General features: G+C 50.4%; 2 protein-coding genes across 6 annotated transcripts in view; one reads left to right on the top strand and one right to left on the bottom strand.

Annotated features, from left to right (window-relative positions):
• Positions 1-13,737, top strand: part of RNF220 (ring finger protein 220) — a 235,895-nt gene extending 222,158 nt beyond the window's left edge. For 4 of the 5 annotated variants that reach the window (XM_054072950.1, XM_054072948.1, XM_009558933.2 and 1 more), the window contains 3 exons: positions 919-1,027; positions 2,153-2,227; positions 10,863-13,737. In XM_054072950.1, coding sequence (XP_053928925.1) covers positions 919-1,027; positions 2,153-2,227; positions 10,863-10,934 — 256 coding nt within the window. In that variant the 3' untranslated portion in view covers positions 10,935-13,737. The remainder of the gene's footprint in view (positions 1-918; positions 1,028-2,152; positions 2,228-10,862) is intronic. The other variant, XM_054072951.1, reaches the window with a different exon arrangement.
• Positions 13,738-17,128: 3,391 nt separating this feature from the next.
• TMEM53 (transmembrane protein 53) lies at positions 17,129-24,260 on the bottom strand. Its single transcript, XM_054073068.1, has 3 exons — positions 24,179-24,260; positions 22,717-22,829; positions 17,129-20,920 (listed from the first exon to the last, which is right to left on the bottom strand). Exons 1-3 carry the CDS (start codon positions 24,234-24,236, stop codon positions 20,258-20,260), a joined length of 834 nt encoding a protein of 277 aa, XP_053929043.1. The 5' UTR covers positions 24,237-24,260; the 3' UTR covers positions 17,129-20,257.
• Positions 24,261-25,833: the final 1,573 nt, after the last annotated feature.

The following is a 25,833-nucleotide window of genomic DNA, read 5'->3' as shown; positions in this document are numbered from 1 at the left end:
TGCCCCAGGACGTCAATGTCTTTCTTGTAGTGAAGGGCCCAAAACTGAACACAGTATTCAAGGTGCAGCCTCACCAGTGCTGAGTACAGGGGCAGAATCACTTCCCTGGTCCTGCTGGCCACGCTGTTTCTGATACAGGCCAAAATGCCATTGGCCTTCTTGGCCACCTGGGCCACTGCTGGCCAACACCCCCAGTTCCTTGTCTGCCAGGCAGCTTTCCAGACACTCTCCCCCAAGTCTGTAGTGCTGTCCTGGCTTTGTAGAGCCTCCCTACCCTCAAGCAGGTTGACACTTCCTCCCAGTTTATTGTCATCCGCAAACTTACTGAGGGTACATTCAATGCCTTCATCCAGGTCATTGATAAAGATATTGAACTGAACTGGACCCAGCACTGAGCCCCGGGGAACACCACTTGTGACCAACCTCCAACTGCGTTTAACTCCATTTACCACAACTCTTTGGGCCCAGCCATGATGGCCAGCAAAGACCATTCTCTAATGGGAAGAGTAGCTCCTACTGACCAGAGAATGTTATCTTACTAGCTTTAGAGCAACGTGCAGAACTTTCTCCTAAGCATTTGGTCTCAAAAGGAGACAAGAAAAGAGGCAGGAAAGAAACAAACAACAACAACAAAAAAACCTGTTCTTTACTTGTGCATGTCTTGTGGAAACTTGTTCTGTATGAAGTTGGCAACCCCAGCCCTGCTGTGTTCTGTCATGATGTGTTCGGAAGTGTTTAGTAGGATGCGTCAAAGAATTCACACTAGGCTTTTCAGGAACTTTTCTTCACCACAAGCTGGATGTGTTAGTTCAAATGTTGCCATTTCCAGTGCAGTACCTGTTGTGGGATCCTTTTTTCCCAGAACTCTTTAACAGTCTTGTGTGCTCAGTGATGCTCACCCTCCGTCATCTTTTGCAGAATTACAGAAGACTCTGCTGTGACAACATTTGAAGCGTTAAAGGCTCGTGTCCGTGAGTTAGAAAGGCAGCTTTCCCGTGGGGACCGCTATAAATGTCTCATTTGCATGGTGAGTAGCGCTCCAGTTGTGGTAATGAATCAGAAATGTCTTGGTATCTTTGCTGAGGAGGGGAGAAGCTTTGATTCTCTTCGGGGTGGAGTGGGAGAACTCATCTTTGTCCCTATACGCTAATTATCCTTCCAAACAAAGGTGCTGGATTGATTGCTCAACAATTGAAATTTCTGTATGCACTGTTTTGTCCAATTGGTATTTGTGGTTGTTCATCTGTATTGGGGCAAGACTTTGAGCCTTCCTATAGCGAACTCTCAGATATGAGCATCCTTTTCCTGCATGCGCAGATTTACGTACATAGGAGAGAGCACAGCCTGTGACCCGAGACATAGGAGTTGAGAACAGGAATGTTATCTGAGCATTTAAAAGTTGCTGAGGTCCTCCTTGCTCTGTGGAGATGCTGTGGCCTTCATAAAGAAAGGCAGCAGCTCCCTCTGATGGCAATCCTGCAGAGTTCTGTGTCTCCTGTTTGGTTTTTATTCTCTTGATAGCGGAAGAAAATTCTGCTTGATGGAATTTGTTGCTCTGCACCTTTAAGCTTGATGCCCTGTGCTGTTTTTCCCAGCTCAGGACTTGTAGGTGTGGGAACGCAGTCCCTGTCTCTTATCCCACAGAAGGGACAACAGCTTGCTGCTGATTTCCAGAGGTTTATTAGCAATGATAGAAAATACTCAAGAGAAGGCATGTCCGCTGAAAGAGCAGTGGTGTTCTTGGGATGTAGTTAATCTGTTCCTGCAGAGCTAAGAGTTGTGATAAGGGTTAATCTTACCCTGTCGCTGTTTTCTATATGATCTGGTGACCTTTCTGATGAGAATAATGGCAGGTGGCCACAGCAACTTCAGATGCTCTTGTGATAACTGTGCTGAGCCAGGTCATTGCTTGAGTGGATTATGGGCTTCCAACAGGAGTTTGGAGAAGACAGAAAAATGGACTGCAGGAGACTTTCTGCCTCTACTGCACAAACAATACCGAAGTACAAACTTAGATATTACACAGGCTTGGGCTTTGTAATACAAAATACAAGGAAATCTTGCCCATAAAGAAAGGCACCGTGATGGGGTTGGGGGCAAAGAATCGGCAAATCTCTGCTGTGGAAATAACCTGTTGTTATCCTCTCCTCAGGACTCCTACACAATGCCCCTGACTTCCATTCAGTGCTGGCATGTGCACTGTGAAGAATGCTGGCTGCGGACTCTGGTGAGGCTCTTGGCTACTTTCTTGTTGACTTATAGACTTTTCACTCTCTTCTGGGATACTTTATTTAAATTGCCACAGCAAAGGTGCCTTTTGCTTTATCTTAAACAATGTGAGTGCTGTGCGTGCAGATTTCCCGAGCTTTGCTGTTCAACACCCCACTCTAGCTTTGACTTGAGTGAGTTTCATTTGAGTCATTATGACCAGAGCACAGTCCTGCCCCTTGCTTACTCTTCTTACATTGCTCATGTAAGAGCTCTGTGCCAGGGACAGTCTTGCCTTACAGTAATTTCCTATGGGGCATCCATGCAAAGAGGTAAAGCTGTGAGAATGGAGGCCAAATCCACTGAAATTCGCGTAATGGGGAGCTTCTGAGAAACCTAATATTCCCCTGTAGCAAAGGGAATCATCTTCGGGACAGATGATGTGGAATGGAGCTTTTATGAACATGAACCTATGTTTTTCAAATCATTTGAGATAGCACTGTGCAGTTTTCAGGCTTCAGTCTGTTCTATTTGGAATATTGGGGACTACTTTGAACATTGCATAGGTGACCCAATGCAGTAGAATTTATACAGGTATTAAAGGACATTGGGATAAAATTTAAGGTGTTATTATTTAAGTGTTTTCCTTTGTTAAAACTGTGGGCTTTATAATCAACTTTTCATTTCCCCTGCACAGCTGATTTTCAAGCTTTCATTTCATTCAGGTTGGGGGGTAGAAAACAATCAGTTGTGCTCTCTTGTTCTCTTGCTAGCAAGATGATACAGTGTTGGGTTGCAAAAAGCGTAAGGGGATGCCACTCCTATAGACTGTTCCTCTAAGGCATTACAAAATCTACTTTATAGAACACGTTGTGCTCTTGGAATTACGATTAAGCCAATCATGCTCCTTTAAATTCTGCCTTTTAAAAGTCTTGTCCAAGAAAAGTTACCAGGATGGTGAAGTGCCTGTGGGCTTGAGTACTAATAGCAACTCAATAACTTGTCTATCCCTTGGGCTGTATTTTATAGCTCTTCAGCTACACCCCATCACTTTTTAGATTATACAAGCTTTTGTAAACATTTTAGCAGCATGTTATAAAAGACACATATGTGGGTACATAGCTGTGAGGTGTTTGGATGAATGTGTGCTCCGCGAGGTTAAGAGTAATCTGGTACTTCAGCAGTGTGACAAGCAGAGGATAAATCACTAATTTCTTTTTCATTTTCTTTACTCTGAGGTCTTTGTCCTCTTCCCAGCAGCCTCAAGTCATCTAAATCTGTGCCACTGATTTCAGGTTGTTTTTAGGCTCAGCAACAACTTTGTTCAACTTCAGTCAGGTCCCTTTGTTTCATGTGAAGCAGTCACGGCTGCTCATAAGGACTGGGATTCCCCACTCCAGGTGCTCAGGGGTTGGGATTTACTTTTGCAGAGGAGGAGCCATTTCCTGCCCTAGGTATCTGTGAGGAGGGTAGGGATGGAGCTGGCTGTGTGCTATCCATGCATGGCTCTTCTGCTGACCAGGCAGGCGGGATGGGAACAGTCCAGCAAAACATCGTATTAGGACTTGGCACTTGCATAGGGGAAGCAATTAATAAGTGGCTACTCATGTGTTGCCCAGTCCTAGCCTTTCCCTGCAGCCCCCAATTTATTAAACCAGGCCTTTTCACAAGGCATACTTGCACTCCCTCTCCCGTCTCAAAAAAAAATCTCCCAGCCTCTGTTCGCATGTTTCTAATGTAACCATTAAAATGTAGCCCGAAGACAGCAATAAAAACCCTGGAACGCCTTGGTGCTTTTGTGTCTTGATCAAAGTCAATGTGTGTAATCTCGTTAAGACTGCCCTCCTTCCCCCCTCCTTTTTTATGAATTTAATGGCATACAGCAGCTGGGCTCGGTGTTTAATGCTCACCAACCTGCATTGTTCTAATTAAGGTATCTCCTTTTATTTCGGGCACAAAAGAGACTCTTGTTTTTTTTAACAAGCGAGGAGCTGTGGGATAGTGTGTGTAATAATCGCTGCTGTTACCTTTCCCTGGGTATAAAGCTGGCTTCCCAGCGGGGGCGGTAAGAGGGAGCCTGCGCGTGCAGCACACATGGAAAGACTTGGCTGGGGGAGAGGGGCAACATTTTTCTTCTGTTGTGCAATAAACAATTTGTTGGAGTTAATAGGAGTTGGGGCGGGTGGGTTGTGTCGGGCTTCCGGCCCCTTTTGAACATTCTGGAGATCTGCCATCCCTGCTGGTGAAAAGTCCCCTTTCTCCTGTGCGCCTGTGGTTTATATGCCCAGCCGAGATCTAATATTAAATTAGACTGTGAGTGTGTCTGTGAGAGAGAGAGGGAAGCCTGTGAATTGAACAAGGCCCTGGAACTGAAGGCTCGGAGTGCCTGGAGCACTTCCAAACCTGTGCAGGGTATTGAAGACTGGGTTAAATTTGGTGCTCGTGTCTGTTTATTGACCAGAGGAGAAGTGATCAAGGTTCAAGATTTAAACATTTTCTAGGTTATGATGCTACAACAGTCTGAGCATCTCTAGTATCCTCTGACTCCGGTGGCGTCTAGGGCACTGATGAGGACTGAATCTTCAAAGCACTTGGGCTTTCTGAAAGTATAATTTTTGGACTTTTGGCTCTTCATGTCCAATTACAAATTATAACTGTTCTGTTGCTAAGGGAGAGGAGGAGACTTTTTTAACCACCAACTGTACGAATGGACTCTCTAGCTTCAAACCAGCTCCAAGTTCTGGGGGTGAAACATCCACCAGAGCAGGCTCCATCTCTGTGTCCTTTTGCTGTGTTAGACTGACGTGAAGGAAAGTCTGGGGTCACAGAAAGGGGTACTGGAGATGGCTTAAGAGAACTGAGATCATGGTTCTCAGCACTTCAGCACCAACAGAAGCTGCTTGGTTAGCCAGTCTTCTTCACGGTGGCCATGGAGAAAGGGAGGAACCATCCCTTCACTCAGCATCAGGATATGAGTGAGTGGATCTCCCTCCTTCCACTTGCTCTGTGAGCAGAACCAGTCTGCCTGAGGGCTGTGGTCCAGGGGACACCAGCTAAAGGTGTGCTGTGTGCTGCATACACTGTAGGCAGCTCTGTGGTTGTAGGCACAACAGGAATGGAGAGATAGAGAGGGACACAAGATTGTCTTGCTTGATGCCATGTGATCATGCCTGGGTTCCCTGGAATTCAGTTACCTATTTTGTCATCTGGGTTTGTCTGCTGCTGGTTTTGCATTGCTGTGTCAGACCACGCCAGTAAGCTTGCTGCTCCATACGTACTGCTTGTCTGGGGCACTGAACAGTGGTGGTTTTCGTTCATCCACCCTGCATGCAGAGAGCTGGTTGATATCTTCAAGTTATGCACAAACTGGGACACTAGCCTGGAGAGACTTCCCTGTGATCCCTTTTGGAAACCCCTGAAAACACGTGCAGGTTCTTCAAAGACTGGAGGGGAAATGGTGTTGCAGGAAGGAGGCTTGGCCTGGGCAGGGCGAGGTGGGGTTCATTTTCCTGAACACTGAACATTGACCATCCTCGTGGCTGGTATCTATCCTCAGCTGGTTGTTGGACTGCAGCCCTGAGTCACTGCGTGATGAGGGATGAATCTCTATCCTTCTCCGTTAACTGAGAGGGACCCTACAGCTTCTCCCGGGAAGAGTGCTCTGACAGTCTGCTGCAGTGCTTTGCTGGGGAGGTTTGGAGCCAACCACCCTTGGAGATTTATGAGAATAGGTGTCTGTCAGTAGTAATTCAGGTTGAGGTGATCTTGCCAGGGAAATAAATTGCTGAATTCTTAACTTCTCTCTGAGCTGTGGTTCTGTGTTCTCCCAAACCCTGATATCTTTCCTTTCGAAGTAAATGGAGTTAAAAGCTAAGTCAGGTTGTTGGTTGCTGGAGGATGGAGCTCTTGGTGAGTGCAGGGACTGAAAGAGGGCAGGTTTATTTGAGCAGGTGCAGTTTGCTGAGTTCCCCTGTGGCCAAATCCAGCATTTCCTGTGAGTATTTGCTGACCTCAGGCTTGTACTTGCCTGTCTTGGGCTTATTTGAAAATGTCAGCTGCAAGACCTGGAAAAAAAATCACTTCTACAAGGCCTTCCTCATGACTGACTATGCTTCCAGGGGATCCATCGATAGATATGTATGCTCTGCAGCTGACACATTTACATCTTTGTTAGACAACACTGCTGCATTCTTAGCCTTGTCGCTTTTCTAGGCTGTAGTGCCGTATATCCCATGCGGGCTGGAGTATTTTTGTAAGAAACAGCAAGGAGACACAGCAGTTCTTCTAGGTGATTCCTTAGCGCTTCCAGCAATGTAGGGATCTTGTTTGTGCTCAGGTGGCCAAGAAGGCCAACAGCATTCTGGCTTGTGTCAAAATTGGCGTGGGCAGCAGGAGTAGGGAAGTGATCGTGCCCTGGTGAGGCTGCACCTCAAATACTGTGTTCAGTTTTGGACCCCTCAGTCCTAGAAGGACAGGGAGGTGGTGGAGCGTGTCCAGAGAAGGACAACAAACCTGATGAAGGGGCTGGAGCGTTAGCCTTATAAAGGAGCAGCTGAAAGAACTGGGTTGTTTAGCCTGGAGAAGAGGAGGCTGAGAGGAGACCTTATCGTCCTCTACAACTCCCTGAAAGGAGGTCGTAGTGAGGTGGGTGCTGCTCTCTTCTTCCAACTAACAAGCAATAGGATGACAGGAAATGGACTCAAATTGTACCAGGGAAGGTTTAAATTGGATATTAGGAAAAAATCCCTTACCAAAATAGTGGTGAAATGCTGGAACAGGCTGCCTGGGGAAGTGGTGGAGTCTCCATCCCTGGAAGTGTCCAAGAGAGGTGTAGACATGGCACTTCAGCATATGGTTTAGCAGTCATGGTGGTGTTGGGCTGACGGTTGGACTAGATGATCTTAGAGGTCTTTTCCAACCTTAGTGATTCAATGATTCTGTGACCTTAGTCATTAACTGCATGGAGAATGCTGCACTTGGTCCTTCACCATGTTCCTATCTGCCATGAGGTTGTCCAGTTATTCATTAGGATATTTTGGTTTTGGCCTCCCAACAACCTGTGGTGGTGAGCTGCATGCTTTGAGGAGGCTCTGTGAAAAAGGATACTCTCCTGATTGCTTTAACCCTATTACCTGACAACTGGAAGTATCCCACAGCGGCAGTGGTGAATGCTTCTCTGGGAATTCACACTTGCAAAGAAGCTGCCTCTTCATGCCCAGGTGTGGAGAGATGGGCTGTTGCTTTGGTTGAGAATTGGATCTTGGAGTTTCAGAAGTTGAGTCTTGTTTTGGGTCAGTCCTGTCATTGCTCTGCCTTGACTTTTCTTCCTATAGAAGAGGCAAGCTTTGAGCACAACTTTGACAGTGGCACCATGTAGGCAAAGTTTCTTTGTCTCTGTCTGTGTGTATACATGTCTCTATATTCTCTGTGCCTGGTAGCATATTCTGCTTGCGAAATTGCCCATTTTTAGACCCACAGGACAGTGGGAAGTGCCTAAATCCATCCTTTTGAGTTTTCTTACTTTAGCCAATTTATAGCAGACGTCATGCCATTTTTTTTTTAAGAGGCAACTTTAAGACAAAATAGTCCAATCCTTCCTGGCACCATGTAAGCCCTAACGACTTCTCAACATCTCAGCACTCGTTAATGTATTTTTCAAACTCCCACCCCAAGTGATTAGCCTGTATTGCGGATCAATCACTTGCCAAATTTTAATTAAGAAAGGAGGAGAAAAAATAAACTCCATCCTGGTTCCAGCCCCTTTTCTTTGCTTTGTAGCAGCCCTGGAGCAAACTTCTTGCAGCAGAGTTTTATAAACCCCTCAAAACTGGGGTTTATAATGGAAAAGCTGAGGTGGCCTTTACTGTAGCACACGCAGCTATAACACATCAAGGCTTTTCCATGAAGCTATGATGAAAGGAGCAGAAGGACCTGGAAAAAAAAAAAAAAAAGAAAGAAAGAACTGGCCGACAGGTGGGACTTATTATTCCACAGCATTTTTATTTCAAGGGAAAAGTTTAGTAACCCCAGCTGGCAGGTGAGCAGTGGGGAAGCAAACGCTTTTTCATTGTGCCTGCGCCAGCATGTGTGTGTGTACAAGCTTATGCACCTCTCTACAAGAGAGGAGAGCTTAAATGCCAGTGCCAATAAATGTTGTACACCTACACCGGAAAGTCAGATGTAAGGAATGAGGTTCTAAGCAATTTCAATCTAAAAAGAAAAAAATCAGGACTTCGTTCTGAATTTAATGCACATGCTGGTGTGTGCAGAGAATGACAGTTTTATTTTAAAAAAAAAAAAAAAAAAAAAAAAAAGGCTTCCCCAAGGGGTCTGAAGTCATTATTTTTGCTTGACTTTTTAATACCAAGCATAAGTGCTAGGGAGACGCAGGGACCTGGGCCCAGCGTGCCACATGCAGTCAGCCTGCGCCGTGTTCAGGCCAGGCTGCTGAAGGACTGCAGGATGCCGTTGTTCCCTCCGGCGTACCCAGGATTTGGAGCTCAAGATGAGCTGCCCCCTGTGTGTGCCAGTGAGGGGACATCCACCGCTGCCCTGAATGCATGTCCAGTCAGGTCCTGCAGCTCTTGCAGAAAATGGGCCAGGCTACGCGTGGTTGGGTTCTGCCTCCTGGTGTGGCAAAATCCTGGCCCTGGCTGCCCGTGTGCAGCTCAGCTTTAGGTGGGGAGTGGATCCTCCTAAAGCCATCAGCACCTAGTGCAGAGAGCAGAGCTCCAGGACAGGGATCTCAAGGTCTGGCAGGATAAATACACCCATCTTCCCTTTCCCTGTGGTGTAAAGGAATTGCCTACCTGACCTTGCTTTGCCATGAAAGAGAAGAACAAAGCTGCAGTTGGTTTAATCAAGCTTGTTCTGCCATCCTGTGGGCTGAGTGCAGGGGACTTGTGCTTACAGCGAGCACCTGCACAGCCTTTGGAGAACCTGGGTAGGGTGGCCTTCTGGGAATCTGTCCTAAAATCTCCCCCGTTGAGCTGTCTGGTCTGGTTAGCTATGTTGCCCTCGCTGAGCGTCACACACATCTGCCTGTAGCTGTCTCAGTCCCCCTCCAAATCCCAGGACAAAGCATGAGATAGAGGCATAGAATCATTAGGTTGGAAAAGACCTTTGAGATCATCAACTCCAACCATACCTGTCCACTACTAAATCATATCCCCAAGCACCTCATATACCTGCTTTTTAAACACCTCCAAGGATGAGGTGTTTAAACACCTCCCTGGGCAGCCGTTCCAGTGCTTGATAACCCTTTCTGTGAAGAAATATTTTCTAATGTTCAATCTGAGCTTCCCCTGTCGTAAGACACTGGATGGGAGCAGCTGAGCTTTGCTCGTAGCAAAAATGAACTCTGGGGAAATCAGTGCTCCTCCCCACCCACGTGCAGCCAAACATCCCCACCCTCAGAAGAGCTAAAAGAAACAACTGCTGAAGAGCCACTCAGTCCACATCTAGCAAACAAAGCCTGCTAAGGGAGAGCAGCGGCATCGCTAAGCTGAAAGGCTTCAGTTCTAGCAGCAAGCCCTGTGCAAACCGGCAGGCTCCCACATTGCATCCTGTCAGCTCGCTTTTCACGCCAAGCACTGGGCGTTAGCTGCTGGAAGGGCCTATGTGACAGCACTGAGCAAAACTCAGGGTGCTTGGACAGAGCCTTTGCTCAGTTTGGTGGGGCAGGAGGTTGTGTTGAGGCTGTGGTCAGGGTTGAGAGCCGGGGCATCACAATTCCCTTCGCTGCTGGTTCTGTAGACAGGAGGCTGCCTCACAGCAGAGACATCTCTCTGTCATTTTTCCCATCAACTGTCACATCTGCCAATCTAATGATGACCGGCTTAGGTTGACCCCGATTCTGAGGCTTATTAATACCCTCTTGCTGTCAGGCTCGGCGACAGACGGCACATCAGCCCTTGTTTTATTTCATGTAGCGTTCCTGTCGGCCGCCCATTACCTCGCCCCGGCTCACATCACAGTTTTCTGGTTTCAGCTCACCTTGGCAGAGCAGATTTGTCTCTGCAGCATCTGTGTGAGCTGCGGGGGGACAGGACGGGGGCCGTCTTCATGCCAGCAGCCCTGGGACTTGCATAGGATGGCTGAGGCTGTCTCCTTGCATGCTGCCCTGAAAGGGATGGTTCAACCCCACCATGAACCAGTTCACTCATCCTGGAGGAAAACTGCACTTGTTCCTGCTGGGCTGGTTTTCTGCCTGCTCAGTGACCTGAACCTGCTCATCAAGGGCTGCAGGGGAGCAAGGGAAGCAGGGAGGAACAGATCTGCCCAGCATCCAGCAGTGACAGTGCAGCAGGACAGGGCGCTCAGGCCAATCTATCTGCAGAGATTCCTCTCCCTGGAGCTCCTGAGTTTGGTGACGTGTCTTGGCTCTGGGTTTCAGCCTCCTGCAGAGCTCCTGCCTTGTGCAGAGCCACCTTGTTCTGGAGACTAGAACGGAGCTTGCAGAAAAGGCAAGAAAGGTGTTGGGGCTTCTATTCCTCACAGCTTGTGCTGTTGGGAGGGCATGGCTCTGTCCGGCGGTGAGGAGGGTGGACTTGGTGCACTTGCTCCTGTGCTGCTGCCCCCGAGGTCCCAGGCTGAGTCGCATGCGTTGTCCTTTGCTGTGTGTCGCTCTCTCACGCTGTTTGTCTCATCTGCAGGGTGCCAAGAAGCTCTGTCCCCAGTGTAACACCATCACGTCTCCCGGAGACCTTCGGCGCATCTACTTATGAAGGATCCAGTGGGAGGGCGGGACCCAGCTACTCGGCTCAGCTCATCACACCAAGGGTGGAGAAGAACGACAGCAACGAAAAAAAGACGTTTTAAAACTAAGGGAAAAAAAACAAACCAGAGACTCCCGACATGGACTCGAGGATACAGGAGCAGTGGGGAGCCTTCGCTTCCACATCCTGCGTGTTGAGACCTCCTTCAGCACCTGCAGAGGGCAAAACCAAACCCTTTGTTGTGAAGCCCCCTTTTTTAAAACCAGTATTCCCCATCCACCCATTCCCTGGAGCTGGCTTTGCATCGCGGATGGCTCGTGAGCCCTCCTTTGGACTGTGTTGTTGACCACTCTGCCCCCAGGAGACTGGGGAAGGGACCCTTGACAGAAAGATGTTAAATAACCTGTAACTTGTGTTCTTTGTTCAGTTTTTTTTTGTTTGTTTCATTTTTATTTGTTTCAGTTTGGGTTTTGGTTTGGTTCTGTTTTGGTTTTTTTGTGGTGTACTAGTGATAAAAAAAAAGGTTTAAAGAAAAAAAAAACACCCACCCAGGCAGAAATGAAGCACATGTAATATAGATTATATATGTTTACAATGTTGTGTATAAATGGGATAGACTCAAACATTACATACTAATAAGTTTCCCTTTCCTTTTTTTGGGTTGTATTTTTTTTAAAGAAGAAAAAAAAATGAGCAGAGAACATTAAACCCATATTTTTCTTGGTTCAGCAAAGTTTTGGCATTAAAGTCATTAGTTTAAAAAAAGTATATATATACATATATATAATATAAATGGTTTAATGTTCTGTGGTGTATATTTCCTCATTCAGATATGAAGTTAACAGCTTTTAGTAATGGCTGTAGCATTGCCCGTAACTTACAGAACTTATGGGGAGTAGAGGAGGTGGATTTTTGTCATTAGTTGTAGCTAATGGGGCTATTTATAATAGAATCGTTATCCCCGGAAAGACACGGCTTTTAACTCCTCGCTGGGGGGGTTCGGCTCAGCCCCCTTTGCCTTTCCCAGCTGGGGAAGGGGCAAACGGAGCTGGAGGGAGCAGCGTGTGGGAGCGCTGCCCTTTGCCCCAGCTTTGGGGATCCGGTGCCCCCTCCAGGGCTGTAGCCCCTGCCCAGCTTTGCTTTCCTCCTCCAGGCAGCGTTTGCCGGCTGAGGATGCCTGAGCTGCTCCCAGTGCCTGCGGAAGCAGTGGGCACGGGGAGGGATGGCCCTGCTCTTGGCTTTGCCTGGAGAGGCTCGGCCGGTTCCCTGGTGGTGCTGGTTGCCGGACACAAGCCCTGCAGAGCCAGCCCTGCCTCGTGCCAGCTTCTCCCGGCTCCTGCTCTCCTGCGTTTTGCAGAAGAGGATTTGGCACTGAGGCGGAGAGCCGAGCCAGCCCTCTCTCCTCGCCCGCATGGCCACCTCCAGGGCTCGCCCACAGGCCTTGGTGAGCAGAGATGCTTCCATCCAGAGCCAGAGGTTCCCCACAGCCCCAACTTCTTCCACACAGTTTTCCATGCTTGTCCCTGTCTCCCATCTCCTCAGCCTTGACCAAAGCTGCCGTCTGGCCTGGTGTTTTTTGTTGGTTGGTCTTTTATTTTTAGGACCCAAGAAACAGATCCTGCTCCATTTTCCGTGTGCTGACTTCTCCCAGCCCCACGCCATGCAGCCCTGCCCCGGATCCCCAGGCAGTCGTGGGGTACCAGCTCCCCAAATCCAGAAGAGAGGGAGGGAGATGGGGAAGTGCATTTTCCCCTGATCCCATAGGGTCATCCCAAGCGGATCCCACCTGGCCGTGCAGCATGGCTGGGGCATTTTAAGACAGTCTGGACACAGCAGTGGATGAAGGGTTTGGAGCTGGAACCCCAGCGGTTTAGCAGAGAGCAGATGCTGTCCTTGGCATCTCCCGAGTTGTTTCAGAAGGATCCCACTGCACCTATAAAAACCCCAAAGCAAAACAAATTGAAAAAGCTTTATTTTATAAGCATCTTGCCAAAAGGCAACAATTCCTAATGGAAAGTTTCCCGCGTCTCCAAGCTCTTAGCGGCATGGTGGCCAGAGAGAGCCGCAGCCTCCCCGTTTGGGGGTACATCCCTGCAGGGCTCCCAGGGACCGGAGGAAGCCAAAGCACCCCAGGAGGGCCCTACCTGCCCGGAGAGGCTGTGGGCAGGGGAAGGGGCTGCAGATTGGGCTGTCACTGCTGGGTGACCCTCCAGCCGGCAGCACTGGGGCAGGGGAAGGACAGGCACTTGGCTCTGGGGCAGGAATGGGGGCAGAATTTGGTGGAGGCATGGCTGGGCTGCGATGCCTGGGCGCTGGGGTCTTAGGGATGGATTTGGTGAGAGGCAGCCGGGAAGAGGGAGAGCACAGGACCCCCCAGCCCAGCCCTTCCTTGGAAACAGACCCTGGGAGGAAGCCAGGCTTCCTGGCGAGTGTTGCAGCCCAGCCATGTGCTCTGTGGACGTATGTGTAAAACCATCTGTAAGCGGTCACTGGTTCTTTGTTTTGGGGTGGGAGGGTGTTTATTATTTTTTTAACTGTAAAGCTATCCCCTGTTTTCAAGGGGGAAGGGGGCTGCAGGGGGGGAAGGCTGAGAGGAAAGGCATCCCGGTTTGTAACTCGCATCCGCCGCTTCCCCTTTTCTGTAATGAGTTTTAAATGATTTTTAAGAAAAAATAATTGAAATATCGGAGTTACGTATCTTTGCCCAAAGAATCCCAGTTGCACAAAGCGATATTCCAGTGTGTCGATGATTGTGTGTCGGTGTATATTATACAAAGAGGTACTTGTCACTCCCGTTTGTAAACTACATTTGACATGAATTAAACAAGTATAAATCTTCTCGGGCGCTTCCCACCTTTCTGTTTCCCTTCGTAGGTGAGAGGCAGTGGAGGAGGGATCCCCGGCTGTGCTGCAGCCCTTGGATGTGGGTAACGTCCCAAAGGGGAGCCCTGGTCCTATTTGGGGTGCAGGGACAGCTGCTGGGGCGGGAGGTGTTTGAGGCCGGGTTGGATGGGGCTTTGAGCAGCCTGGTCCCGTGGGAGGTGTCCCTGCCCATCACAGAGGGTTGGAACATGATAGGCTTTAAGGTCCCTTCTGACCCAAACCATTCTATGACCCCTCTATAAAGAGATTTAAAATAAAATATTAGCAGCGTGCTGTAGGGCTGCGGGGAGGTTTCCTGCCCTTCACCCTGGCCTCAGGCCTCCCCAGGGCTGAAAGCTGACCAGACAGTGGTCCTGCCCAAGCACACCCCCGCACTGCAGTGAAGCATTTTTGCTCCACCATGGATGAGGTCCCCCCCCTCCCCAGAGCCGGGAGGGCACGGTGAAGAGCACACCCCGAGGGAGCTCCCCATAATGAAGTCTCATCGGCTGCATGGGTTGGGCAGGAGGCGCCCAGCCCCAACAGATCTATACGTCCTGCATTAGGGGCCCCCGGCGCGGTATAGGGTTACCCCCGAGAGCAGGGACCGCGAGGCTGCCGTGGCAGAGGGGGAGTGGAGGTCGGGTTCCCTCCGCCGTGGCGCTGGCGCCGACGCTTTTGGTTTACAAACATTTTGCAGTTGGGGCGATGGGTGTTTAACCCCTGGGGATGGGGTGTTGGGGTGCCCAGGCTGGGGCAGAGGGGGGACATCAGCGTCCTCTTCTCATCTGCGGTGGCAGAAGGGTGGGTTTGGCTGGGTTTGGTTTTTTTTTGGCTGTTGGGGAGCAGCAGGGCATCTCAGCCACTGTCTGGCCCGCTTTCAGCCCAGAGCAGGCCTGAGGCCAGGGTGAGGGGCAGGAAACCTCCCTCTCTTCCCCACTAAAACCCCCTGCAGCAGGCTGCTAATATTTTATTTAAAATATCTTTAGGAAGCGGAGGGCCGTGATGTATCAGATGTATTGAGAAAATGCTAATGTGTAATAGCGTGTGTCAGGGGCCTCGTTCATCACCCCGCGCCGCCTTCTGGGGGATCCATATCTAATTAACAGTAATGAATGAGGGAGCCCACCTAATGACAGCCCGCCAGTTTGTTATGGAAATGAGGCAATCCCATTAGGCAAAACACTTAATTAAACAAACTGCTGAGGGTGGAGGCCTGAGCAGGATGGGCACAGCCCCCCCATGCCAGGTGGGGGGCACAGGGGCTGCTGCAGCCCCATAGACCCATGGGCAACCCCAGCAGCCATGGGCTGAGGGACCCGAGAAGGACCTGCCAGGTGGGGTCTGGGCCAAGAATGGGACAGCACAACGCTTCACGTCCTCCTCTCGTCTCTCCAGCGCGTCGATGGGTGCAGAGGTGGCAGAGGCCAAACACAGATTTCCAATCATACGTGTGTACTTGGCTACCGCTCTATTGGCGCTGAAGCAAGAAGGGCTGAAGGTTAATTCCTTATCAATACCCTATTGTCAGCTCATTCATCACCCAGCGAGGGCAGGGGCTGCCCAAGCTCTCCCTGCCCCTATGGGTTTGGGAGGGTGAGCAAAGGATGCCCTACACCCCTCTGCCCGCCTCGGCCCTGCCTGGGTGGCCGGTCTCCAGCCAGCAGCGCTGAGTGGGCTCGCAGAGAAACGGAGATGAGGGCTCAGGTGCAAAGAAGGGGATGGGGGATGCCAGGCAGGCAGAGCGAGCAGCTGCCTGGTGAGCCCCTGCCTCCTGTGCCCCACATTGGGTGCAGGGTGTGCTGGGGATTCCTTTGCAGGGAGGGCAGACAGTGCCTCTTCTCCACCTTTGTGCTATCCCGTTTCCTAACTGCCCCCAAACCTCCATCCCTGAGTGCCGGGGGGTCCTGCCAGCCTTTCCAGAGAGCAGCGCCGGGCTCAGCTTTCTCCCCAGTGCTGGGGAACTCAAGGGAACCCCAAGGTCCCAACTTGTGGGGGTACCAGAAGCTGGACCACGGTCTGTCTAAGCACAGTACTGCACAAATTTGCTTCAAAATAGATAGCCCTCCCTCGGTGACAGAGTGGGAAGTGGTGCACCCTGGCCTGCTGACGCAGGAAAGGCAGCAAAGCTGCTCCTGCTGTTGGACTTTAGGGTTTTGATCATAGAATCATAGAATCACTAGGTTGGAAAGGACCCACTGGATCATCGAGTCCGACCATATGATGCTCAGTTAGAGCTGAGAAATAGCCTCTAGTACAAATTTCAGGGGCAGGCAGCTCTAGAGCTAGGTGGTTTATATTATATTGTTGTTGTTTTATCTATAGATAACATTCTATATTACATAGTTTTTCTGTATATGGCAGAGCAGTTGGAACTGGATGATCTTATAAGTCCCTTCCAATCCATATCATTCTATGATTAACTCACAATCTCTGCTTCTCGTCATCAGAGTTTGTGGTTGCTGGTCTTTTTCCTTGCCTGGAGAAGGGGCTTTTTGCAGGAGACTCTCTCTGGAACACAGAAGCGCTGGGCTGAGCTGTAGGGGTCTTCTCCGCGTGGTTCTCCTCTTGTCTCCCGAACCAAACGTCTCTCTCCACGCAGGGAAGAGGGGCTGCTGCCACCTCGTGGAGCGCCGCTCCCTCCCGGCCAGAGCATCCCCAGCCTGGGAGCCCCCATGGCCCAACTCCCTTCTCCATCACCTCCGTGGGGCTCAACTCCTGCCTCCCCCCCTCAGCACACGGGCTTGGGCTGCTTCCCAGGGAGCCCCACTAGGATTTCTAGGGAGCAGCATATGGGGTTGGGTTGCTCGTTTCCATCTCGGACCACCGACACTTTTCCGTCAGCGGCAGAGCTTCGCACGTCTGCCTGAGACTTCCCAATTTGTACAACGCTAAAGCCCCAACACACGAAGGTGAACAACAGACGTTTTAAAACCCCTCTGCTCAGTGTGGAGACAGAGTGGTCTTTGCTCAGGGGCTTGGTTTGCATTACTTGCGAGATTTGATAGGAACGGTTGGACTCAATGATCTAACAGGTCATGCCCAACCTAGTGATTCTATGCTCCCCCTGCTCCAAAACGTGCCCCCCGGCTGGGTTGGATCGTGCCCCTAGCCTGCCCGGATCCCTGCCACAGCCTCTCCCAGTGCCACAGGGCACCCTGGCTGCACCAGCACCTTCCCACTGCCTGCCAGCAGCAGCTAAGCACCCTCCAGCCCAGGCACACCACCACCCTGATTGCTAACTGAGCAGCTTTTTCTTCTTGTTTAAAACCTTTCCTTAACATCGTCACTGCCTGAGGAGAGAAGGCAGCCCAGGGGAGCGAGCCGGCAGCCAGCTCCCTCGAGAGAAACGCTAACAAATGGCTTTTGTTGCTGAGGAAACATCAATTTGTCTCTTGCAAAACTGAACCTAGCTGGCAAACACACAGCAAGCGGCCCCTGGGCATCCTCCTCTCCTCCCACGCTGCTCTGCGCACAGGGCATGGAGTGTAGGAAAATGAGCTCCGGGATCCCCAGACGCAGATTGCCAGTGCCACATCCCGCTCCTCCCCCAGAGGCAAGCCCAGGGGTGCTCTGCTTTCCTTCCCAAAGAGCCAATGCGGCTCCCAAAGCTTCTCTCAAGAGATTTACCTGGATTTGCCAAAATATCCCAGCCTTTAGCTTTTGGTGTTCAGGCTGCACCAAATGCGACAGTTCAGCAAAGATGAAGGGTTTGAGGCTGGTTTTTTTTAAATCCAGTAGCGCTTGGATCAGTTCTTGACCACGTGCCTTCAGGCTCCAAGTTATTAACCTTCTGTTTCAAATAACAAGCGACAGAAATAAAGAGGGCAGAAGTGCGTGTGTGAGAGCATACGTGCTGTATGGGGAAGAAGAGGGCAATACATCACACGATGCATTCAGCACACTGCTAACAACCATCATTAAAACTTGCTGGGACACAGAAAACAAAACCCACTCAGAACGCTGGTGCTGAAAACAGCCTCTAAATCACGGGCTTGCTCGAGTTGCCTTCTGCTTTCAGAGATGCGTACACAAATTAGCCCTGAATTTCAACTCAGTTTTGCAGCAGTGGAAGTGCCTGCTCACACAGCACCTCTGACTGCGGAGCTCAAGCAGGCAGCACTCACTCCCTGCCCCGGAAAGTGGAGTAGAGTTAGGTTGAGTTGGGGGAGAAGCAATCCTGTGGTGGGAAGGCAACGATGGAAAGTTTAGCTGGAGGTTCTTCCCAGAGGGAGCTTTGCTGTCCCATTGCACAGGGACAGAGGGTTTAGCTTCAAGTCCTGCCAGCCACGCTCAGCAACAGCCCAGGTCCTTAAATAGGAGTTCAACGCCCCCAGCAATAAACAGGGGCAGCAGATTCCCAGCCCAGCACAACTGTATTAATTCAGAGGTGTACATTATGGAGTGTTTAACTGTTCTGTAAATACAGAACCTGTAGAAACCAGCATGAGGGCAAGTGCTAGTTAAATAACCTTTAACACCTCTGCTCCCTAAGAGTTCTCAGAGTGCCACAAACAGGCTGGATGCTCAGAAGACACAGCCCAGCTCTTCGGGAAGGCAAGGAAACAGATCACAGCTCAGGAATTACAGCACTGACAGCACAAATCAGGGGCCTGCTTTAAAAACCTGGAAGATCTCCAATGGGCTTTCTGGGGGTAGGGGGCCATGCCTGGATTTTACAGGTCCAAACCTGTCTCTAGGAACAACAATTTCTTCCTGAAACACAGCAGGCTGAAGATTACCTTATCGCAAGGCAGTCCTCCCAGCACACGTTCAGTAGAAGCTGAAACTGGGATCACACCTACAGAAGCAACAAGGGCTCCTGTCCTGGAGCCAGTTTTCACTCTAAAAAGCTTGAAGACAAACCAGGCCATCAGCCCCTTTTCAGTTAATTCTCACCTATCCTACACACCCCAGTCCACCCTTTAAAATGATGCCCAACATGAGGTTATTTGCCCTAAATAGGCGTTGCCACACCAGCCTGCTAAAAACAGTTGCACTGGCCACTGACCACCACTCACCCTGTGCTTCCACTTCTGAGAGGTGTTACATTTCTCCTTTTAAACTTGCAAATTATTTTAGTGCTTCCCAAGAGACCTCCCTCTCTGCGTTTCGATTCAGAACAGAAAGCACTTTCCAGTTGTGGATGACAGCACCCCAACAGTGGGCAAGACAAGCATAGGCAGCAAATACCTGTAAAAATTCTCATGCTTTTTATGTTCCCACCTCTCAAAGGCAGCCCTTTCTTCAAACAGGCCCATATCAGAGCCCTCCAGAGCCCGTTCCCAGCAATCTTTGGTCCTGTCCTAACATTATTAATTAGCTGCAATGCTGAGACATGGCATAAACATATTAGCAGGCTCTCCTCAGCCTTTATCCCTGCTTCTCCTCCAAAGAAATAACCAACCCCAGACCAAACACAGCTGAAGCGCAGTGCAATGAGCTACTTTTTCACTAGGTGGGAAGAAATAGCTCCATGTGTTACAAGTACGTGCTGCACAGACAGCAAAGACTGATCATCTGAAGAGAACGTTATGAGGAAAACCATCAAATTTCATGGTCATTTGTGGGCTGGAAGTGATTTAAGAAACACCCAGTATAAATCATAGCTCCAAGAGACAGTTTCATTTTTCTCTGCAGCTCCACCTTTCCATTTCTGAGGTCTTTTAGGTTACAGCTGTGCCAGTTTCCCTGCATTTCCAGATGCACAACAGAGGCTGCTCAAAGGCACACAATAATAAATGAGCAGTTCTGCAAGAAAGCAAAACCACTCAGCAGAACACACAAAAGACTGGAAGGAGGAGAAACAAAACACGAGACACACTCAAAAAGGTTAACTTAAACCTTGTGGCTGAAGAACACAGAAGTTATCACAGACATTCGTGCTCCAACCAAGAATCAGAGCTTTGACAACTCCATCTCAGTTATTTAACGGAATCAGATGACAGTCTGGTAATACTGCCCCACACAGAGCTTTTTCAGGTCTTACATCTGGTTTCTAGGCCTGACCTCCAGCAAGGAGTATAAGAGCTGGGACACACTGAGAGAAAAGTCCTGCAGAGCTGCTTCTGTTTGCTCATTGCAAGATAAAAGAAACGGCAGAGAGGAAAAAAAACAACAAAGACATGAAAGAGCTGTATTGTGAAATCAGTACAAGGCAAAAGAAAACACACATTGGACATCAGGGACGAGGAGACAACATAGAAAGCAGAGAACAATAAGAGACAGAAACAAATAACACTCCCTGCGAGATTCTGGTCTGTGACACCTTAGTAAAGCATGTCAGTTGCGACTGTGCTAGAGTTTCACTTTCATTATTTTAAATTAATCCACATCTACTGCTTTCAGAGTTGTAGATGATGGCAAAAAAAAAACCAACACAAACTAAGAAGTCTCTAGTTTTCTCCCTTCAAAGACATGAAGGCAAGGGGAGGACACTGCAGAGGAGAACACCGGGGATTATTACACCACTAACGAGTTGAGTCCCTGACACAGTCGGACAGGAAAGTCGTACAGAGGTTGCTGTAATAGGTGGGATACGCCCGCATATGGCTGACATGAGCTGAATCTGAGAAGTCTACAGCTTTCACAGAGACACCGCACTGCCGTCGGGCATCAGCCATGTACTTAATGTCACTGGAACGGATGATCGCATCAGCTTCAGAGTAGAGGTAAAGCTCCGGCCACCGCGAGGGCGCTTTCAGCAGGGCATCATAATGAGTCTCGTGGATGAAGCGAGTCAGTGGGTACAGCAAGATCCGCAGCACAACAGCCGTAGCAGCAAAAGCAAATAAGAGGATACACTTGAGTAGCACATTTGTGGATACCAAGACAGTCGCCAAGGCACGAAGGCCTCCTCTCAAGTTTCTTCTGCCAGGGGCACTATCAAAAATGGTGCCCACTACTTTGAGGTTCTCAAATGGTTTGTGAGTGTGGAGCACCTCGATGATGTAACGGTACAGCATGACACCACCGTTGCTAAAAACATGAAAGAGAACCGGTCTCTTTTCAATGCTGTAGTCAAAGAGCAGCTCCAGGAGTCGCCTGGCTTCGGTCTGGAGGGATCTGATGCCAAAGGACTCAGAGAAGAATATCATCCTCCATGGAGCTGTGTAGCGGATGACATTGCAACCCTGAAAAGAACAGAAAGAGACCCCACCGTCATTTAGGCTGCACCGTAAATTATATGGAGTAGGCAAGCATGAGCACAAAGAATGTGAAAAGGTGAAGCAAGTTTCCAAAAGAAAACACAGGGCCAGAAGAAAGCCTTCAGTATCAGTAGCAAGGCACCAATATGAATAGGATTATATTAATCATAATAGCACATAGTATTATGAAAAGGTTCCTGCAGTACCAGAGGCCTGGATTTGGTGATGTTTGAGATCCTTTCAAACCTTGTCCTGCCACAGCCCCTTGAGACACTGCCACCCATGCTTTCATGAGTGTCAGTCATCAACCAGGAAGGGAAAACCATCTCCCTGAGTCACAAACCTTCAGTATCAGCCGTTTGGGTGAGAAGGGCCTGCTCCGGTTCATGATACTGAAACAAACGTAAGGAGGAACAGGAACTTCCTCCTGTCTTTGAGCAGTATTTGCTTGCAGCCATCTCTAAGGCTCACCCACAATCAAGACTGACCTGATAAGCCTTTCTGATCCACTACAGCTGTGTAAACAAAGACCACTGGTTCAGGGATTCAGAATGTCTAAGAAACTGCCTTTACAATTGAGGCCTTACACTTAGGTGTAGATTAGGAAATGGGATCTTGGAGGACATTTTAAATAGACCAGATGGAATTATGTCTTATGTTTATCAGTGTGTAATGCATTATAAACAAAGTCACCAAGACAGCCCTCCTGCCCAGAGCTCCCTAAACAGCGAACGAGGAAGAGGAGGATATCAAGTCTTAAATCTAAGTCTTCTACACCGTCTTGCCATGGTTGCTGCCATTTCCTTAATGGGGAGCTAAGAAAACCCTTCCTCTCTTTTCTCATTCCTATCACCTTTCTAACAGAAAAGTATTTTCAGCAAAGCTGGCATGCTGCCATGCAATGTGCTCCTCATGGGCTCAGCAGCATCTCCAAATCTCCATAATCACTCAACAATTAATTCTGCACTAGAACAAGCCAATTCACGACTCTTGCACTGGATTACAAATTAACAGTAAACTTGTTAACATACATACTTTGCCACCTATAGCTGAAACAGATTTGGATAAACCCAAGATCCTTGTAGGCTGACTTAAAAAAGGAAGTCTAATGTTCAACTGGGTCCCCATATAACAAGCTGGGGTCATTCCAGTAAAAACCAGTATGAGAAAGGAAAATATTGTAACTCAGGGAATGAGCAATGGGACAAACCTCTCTAGTTCAAATACAAGTTGTTCCTAGGAAGCGGGTATGATTGTCATAGAGTGCCTCTTTCAGACTAGACAGAATGAATTTGGATTACAACATTTAGATGAATCACATTCACAGGAAGGAAAAGCCAAAGAAACAACAGATGCGTGCTCTGTCCTTCCTCAGCCTGGCCTCGCCAAGTCTACACTGTGGCCTACTGGCAAACAGCAAACACACAGTCACACCCCCATGTTCACTGTCTGGAAAGCTAACACAGTTCATGCCATTCCTGAATAATCACACAACTTTAGAAGCCTTAAAACACTCCAGTGATTAACACAAAACCAGATGTTTCTTCAAGGAAGTATCTTTGCCCCAGCCACACGCACAAAGATGACATCAGCAATGTTACATAACACTGCCATGGCTCTGACAGACAAGGGGCTTTCAATGACAAGAAAACTCACCACTCACCTCCAATGACTCCGCAGGCCAAGAGAGGCTTTAGAGTGATTTTACCAACATGCAGAAAAGAAGCAATTTCTCGGAGAGCTCTCCAACAGCATGATGAAAATATAAATAAGCTACTCACCTTCTGACTGTATATTGTGCTGTACTTGGCCAGGTATTTGTCCTGGCAGCCGGCCCAACCAAGAAGGATGACCACAGGCTGATTGTCTGGATGCCCGCTCTCCGTACTGCTCTCTGGAACAAATCACAAGATTTGAAATAGCTGTTCTCCAGTCCACCAGAATCAGAACGTGTGGCAACACGCCTTGTTAATAAAGTTTAAAGGTAATGGTAAAGTGGGTGTTAGCTTAGTTTATCAACCACTTATAAATATTGCCTCCTCCCGGTTTCCCTGTGTAGGCACATATGCTTGGTAGGACAGCATAACTCCAGTCCCTGCAGCTTCCCAAATCTCTCCACTGACACAGAGCCAGCAGTGTGCAGCTCACTAGTCGGGGCAGAGACCTCCTTCTCACGCCTCCCAGGAGCTGTGGAGGCATCAGAGCCTGCTGCCCGCTTCCAGAAGGGACAGGAAAGCATCCTGCCCTTCCCTTCAGGAACAGCAGGCACCTGGTACAGCACAAGTGTCTCCACAGCCCACTTTCTCCATACCCTGATGGGTTCCCTCAGCCCACTATCCCCCCACACACCCTGACAGGTCTCCCCAGCCCGGTGTCCCATCCCAAAGTTCCCCATCCACCCTGATGGGTCCTCCTGGCTCAATCCCACTCCCCCACCTTGCTGGGACCCCAGTCCCAGTCCCACCCCAGCTCAGAGGTGCCCCAGTCCCTCCTGTCAGTAGATTCCCCCCCTTTCACCCTGACAGGACCCCCTAGCCCAGCAAGCCCCCCTCAACCCTGATGAGTCCCCCAGTCCCTTCTGTCCTCCAGTGTAAGCTCCTTTCACCCCAACAGATGCCCCTGGCCTGGTGTCCCCTAACTCCTCCACCCTGTCAGGTCCCCTGTTTCCTTCTGTCACTGGGGTTCTCCAGGCCTGGTGGCCCTTCCCTTCACCCTGCAACAGGTCCCCCCAGCCCAGTGCCCCCCACCTCCTCCACCCTGATGGGTCCCCTGGTCCCTCCTGTCACTGGGGGCTGTCCAGCCCGGTGTTCCCTCCTCCACCCTGACAGTCCCCCCAGCCTGCTGTCCTCTCCTTCTCCACCTTGAGGGGTCCGCAGGTCCCTCCTGTCACTGAGATCCCCCCAGCCTGGTGTTCGCCCCTTCCTCCCTGACGGCATCCAGGGCCAGTCCCACCCCACCCCTCAAGGGTTCCCCAGTCCCCTCGTCATTGTGTTCCTCCCAGTCCGGCGTGCCCCCACCTCCACCCTGACGGGTCCCGCAGTCCCTCCTCTCACTGGGGTCCCCTCTGGCCCGGTATCCCCTCTCCACCCCTATGGGCGCCCCCCGCCCCACTGCCCTCCCCTCCTCCATCCTGATGGGTCCGCCCTGCCCGCTGTCCCCCTCTCCATCCCGATGGGCCTCCCCAGCCCGGTGTCCCCAGGTCCCTCCTGTCACCGGGACCCCCCGTTCCCGCTCGCCCCGCACCGCAGGCCGCCCCCGGCGCCAACTCCACCACTGCCGTCTGCAGCCCGCGGGCGCCCATGGCCGCGCCCCGCCGCCGCTTCCGCTCTCCCCACCGGAAGCCCCGCCCTCCGCGCTCCCCGCAGCCAATGGGAAGGAAAAGTCCCCGCCCCGCCCCTCGCCCCTGCCCGCCTCCCATTTTCCTAGCAACGCGTCCTTAGCAACAGGGCCTGGCCCCTCGCCCCGCCCACTGGAGGCGGAAGCTGGCCCAGCCATTGGCGGCCGCGGAGGCGACGGCTCGCGATTGGCTGCGCCGCGCTGCCAGTCATTGGGCGGGGCCCCGCCCCGAGGGGGCAGGTGGGGGGCAGGACATGGGGGATCGGGGAGAGGGGAGGGGATAGGATGGGATGGGATGGGACAGGACGGGGATGGAGTAGGATGGGATGGGATGGGATGGGATGGGATGGGATGGGATGGGATGGGATGGGATGGGATGGGATGGGATGGGATGGGATGGGATGGGATGGGATGGGATGGGATGGGATGGGATGGGACGGGATGGGACGGGGTAGGATAAGGTAGGATGGGACGGACGGGGTGGGGTAGGATACAGTGGGATGGGATGGGATGGGATGGGATGGGATGGGATGGGATGGGATGGGATGGGATGGGATTGGACGGGGTGAGCATTGGGGCTGAAGGGAGTTGTTAGTCATGTGGGTGTTTGGGTCAGGGGGAGCAGACATGGGGTGGGTGCTGGGGCCAGGGGGTGTATGAGGGGTCCTGGGGTGGGGTTTGGGGTGTGAGGGAGCACAGGAGCTATGGTTGGGCTGGGTCAGGCCTGGTGGGACGGCTGGGCTGGCATGGGGAATGCTGAAGGTGCAGGAGATTAGAGTCTTGGATGGATGTGGGGTCAGTGCTGGGCCTGGCTGGGGGTGAGGGGGGCGCAGGGGCCAGGTTTGGGGTTGCGGCTGGGGTGAACAGAGGGGCCGACAGGCAGGACATGTAGGTGAGAGAGGGGCCAGAGAGCCTGGAGGTTGGTGGGTGCTGGGTAGAAGGCATTGGGGTACACTGAGGAAGGTGCACTGTGCGTGAAGAAGGTTGTGGGGGCCTTGAGGTGTGCCACAAGAAGATGAAACCCGCTAGGGAAACAGACGCTCTAGGTTTTGCTCGAGGCTAGGCACAAGCTTGACGTTGCAAGATGCAAAAGCAGCACAAAATGACCATTGCTCTGTTCTTCCGTGAGTCCAAGGCTATGAGCCTGTGGCATTTTGCACTCAGCCTGAGTCCGACGCAGCACCAACCTGCCTTTTGATCTCAATCTGACAATTTAACAACAGTCTGGATGTAAAGAACTGCTGAATTTCCAGAGCCAGTTCCTAAATCACTTGTGTTTTTCTTGGCAGGGATAAAGCACTGCACTGACCCAGCCTTGTTTTATTATTGGGTCCAATGTACTGGGGTGGCAGCCCAGCACTGTTGAGAGCAGAGTTTGAAGCCGACAAACAGGAGTTATGTACTGACGCTAGCACTGAAAAACGACTCAGGCAAGTCATTTAACTTCCCTGTGTCTGCAGGTTCCCATATGTAAAATGGTCATAATAAAAATATTCATGTACATTTTCAGGGTACTTTGCAATGTCAGCTTAAAGACTACGATGTCAGCAGCTGCTGTTATT

The sequence above is a fragment of the Cuculus canorus genome, chromosome 8 (assembly GCF_017976375.1).
Source record: "Cuculus canorus isolate bCucCan1 chromosome 8, bCucCan1.pri, whole genome shotgun sequence".
Classification (NCBI taxonomy): domain Eukaryota; kingdom Metazoa; phylum Chordata; class Aves; order Cuculiformes; family Cuculidae; genus Cuculus; species Cuculus canorus.
Note: the sequence above shows the minus strand (reverse complement) of the source record. Positions and strands in the feature narration are given on the sequence as shown.

What these genes read in the sequence shown, in the direction of transcription:
- TMEM53 (XM_054073068.1), bottom strand. Translation starts at nt 24,236, where the DNA reads ATGGGCGCCCGCGGGCTGCAGACGGCAGTGGTGGAGTTGGCGCCGGGG. An exon ending in GGCGCCGGGGGCGGCCTGCG is followed by an intron (nt 22,830 to 24,178) that starts GTGCGGGGCGAG and finishes GATTTGTTCCAG; the next exon opens with AGAGCAGTACGGAGAGCGGG. An exon ending in GCACAATATACAGTCAGAAG is followed by an intron (nt 20,921 to 22,716) that starts GTGAGTAGCTTA and finishes TGTTCTTTTCAG; the next exon opens with GGTTGCAATGTCATCCGCTA.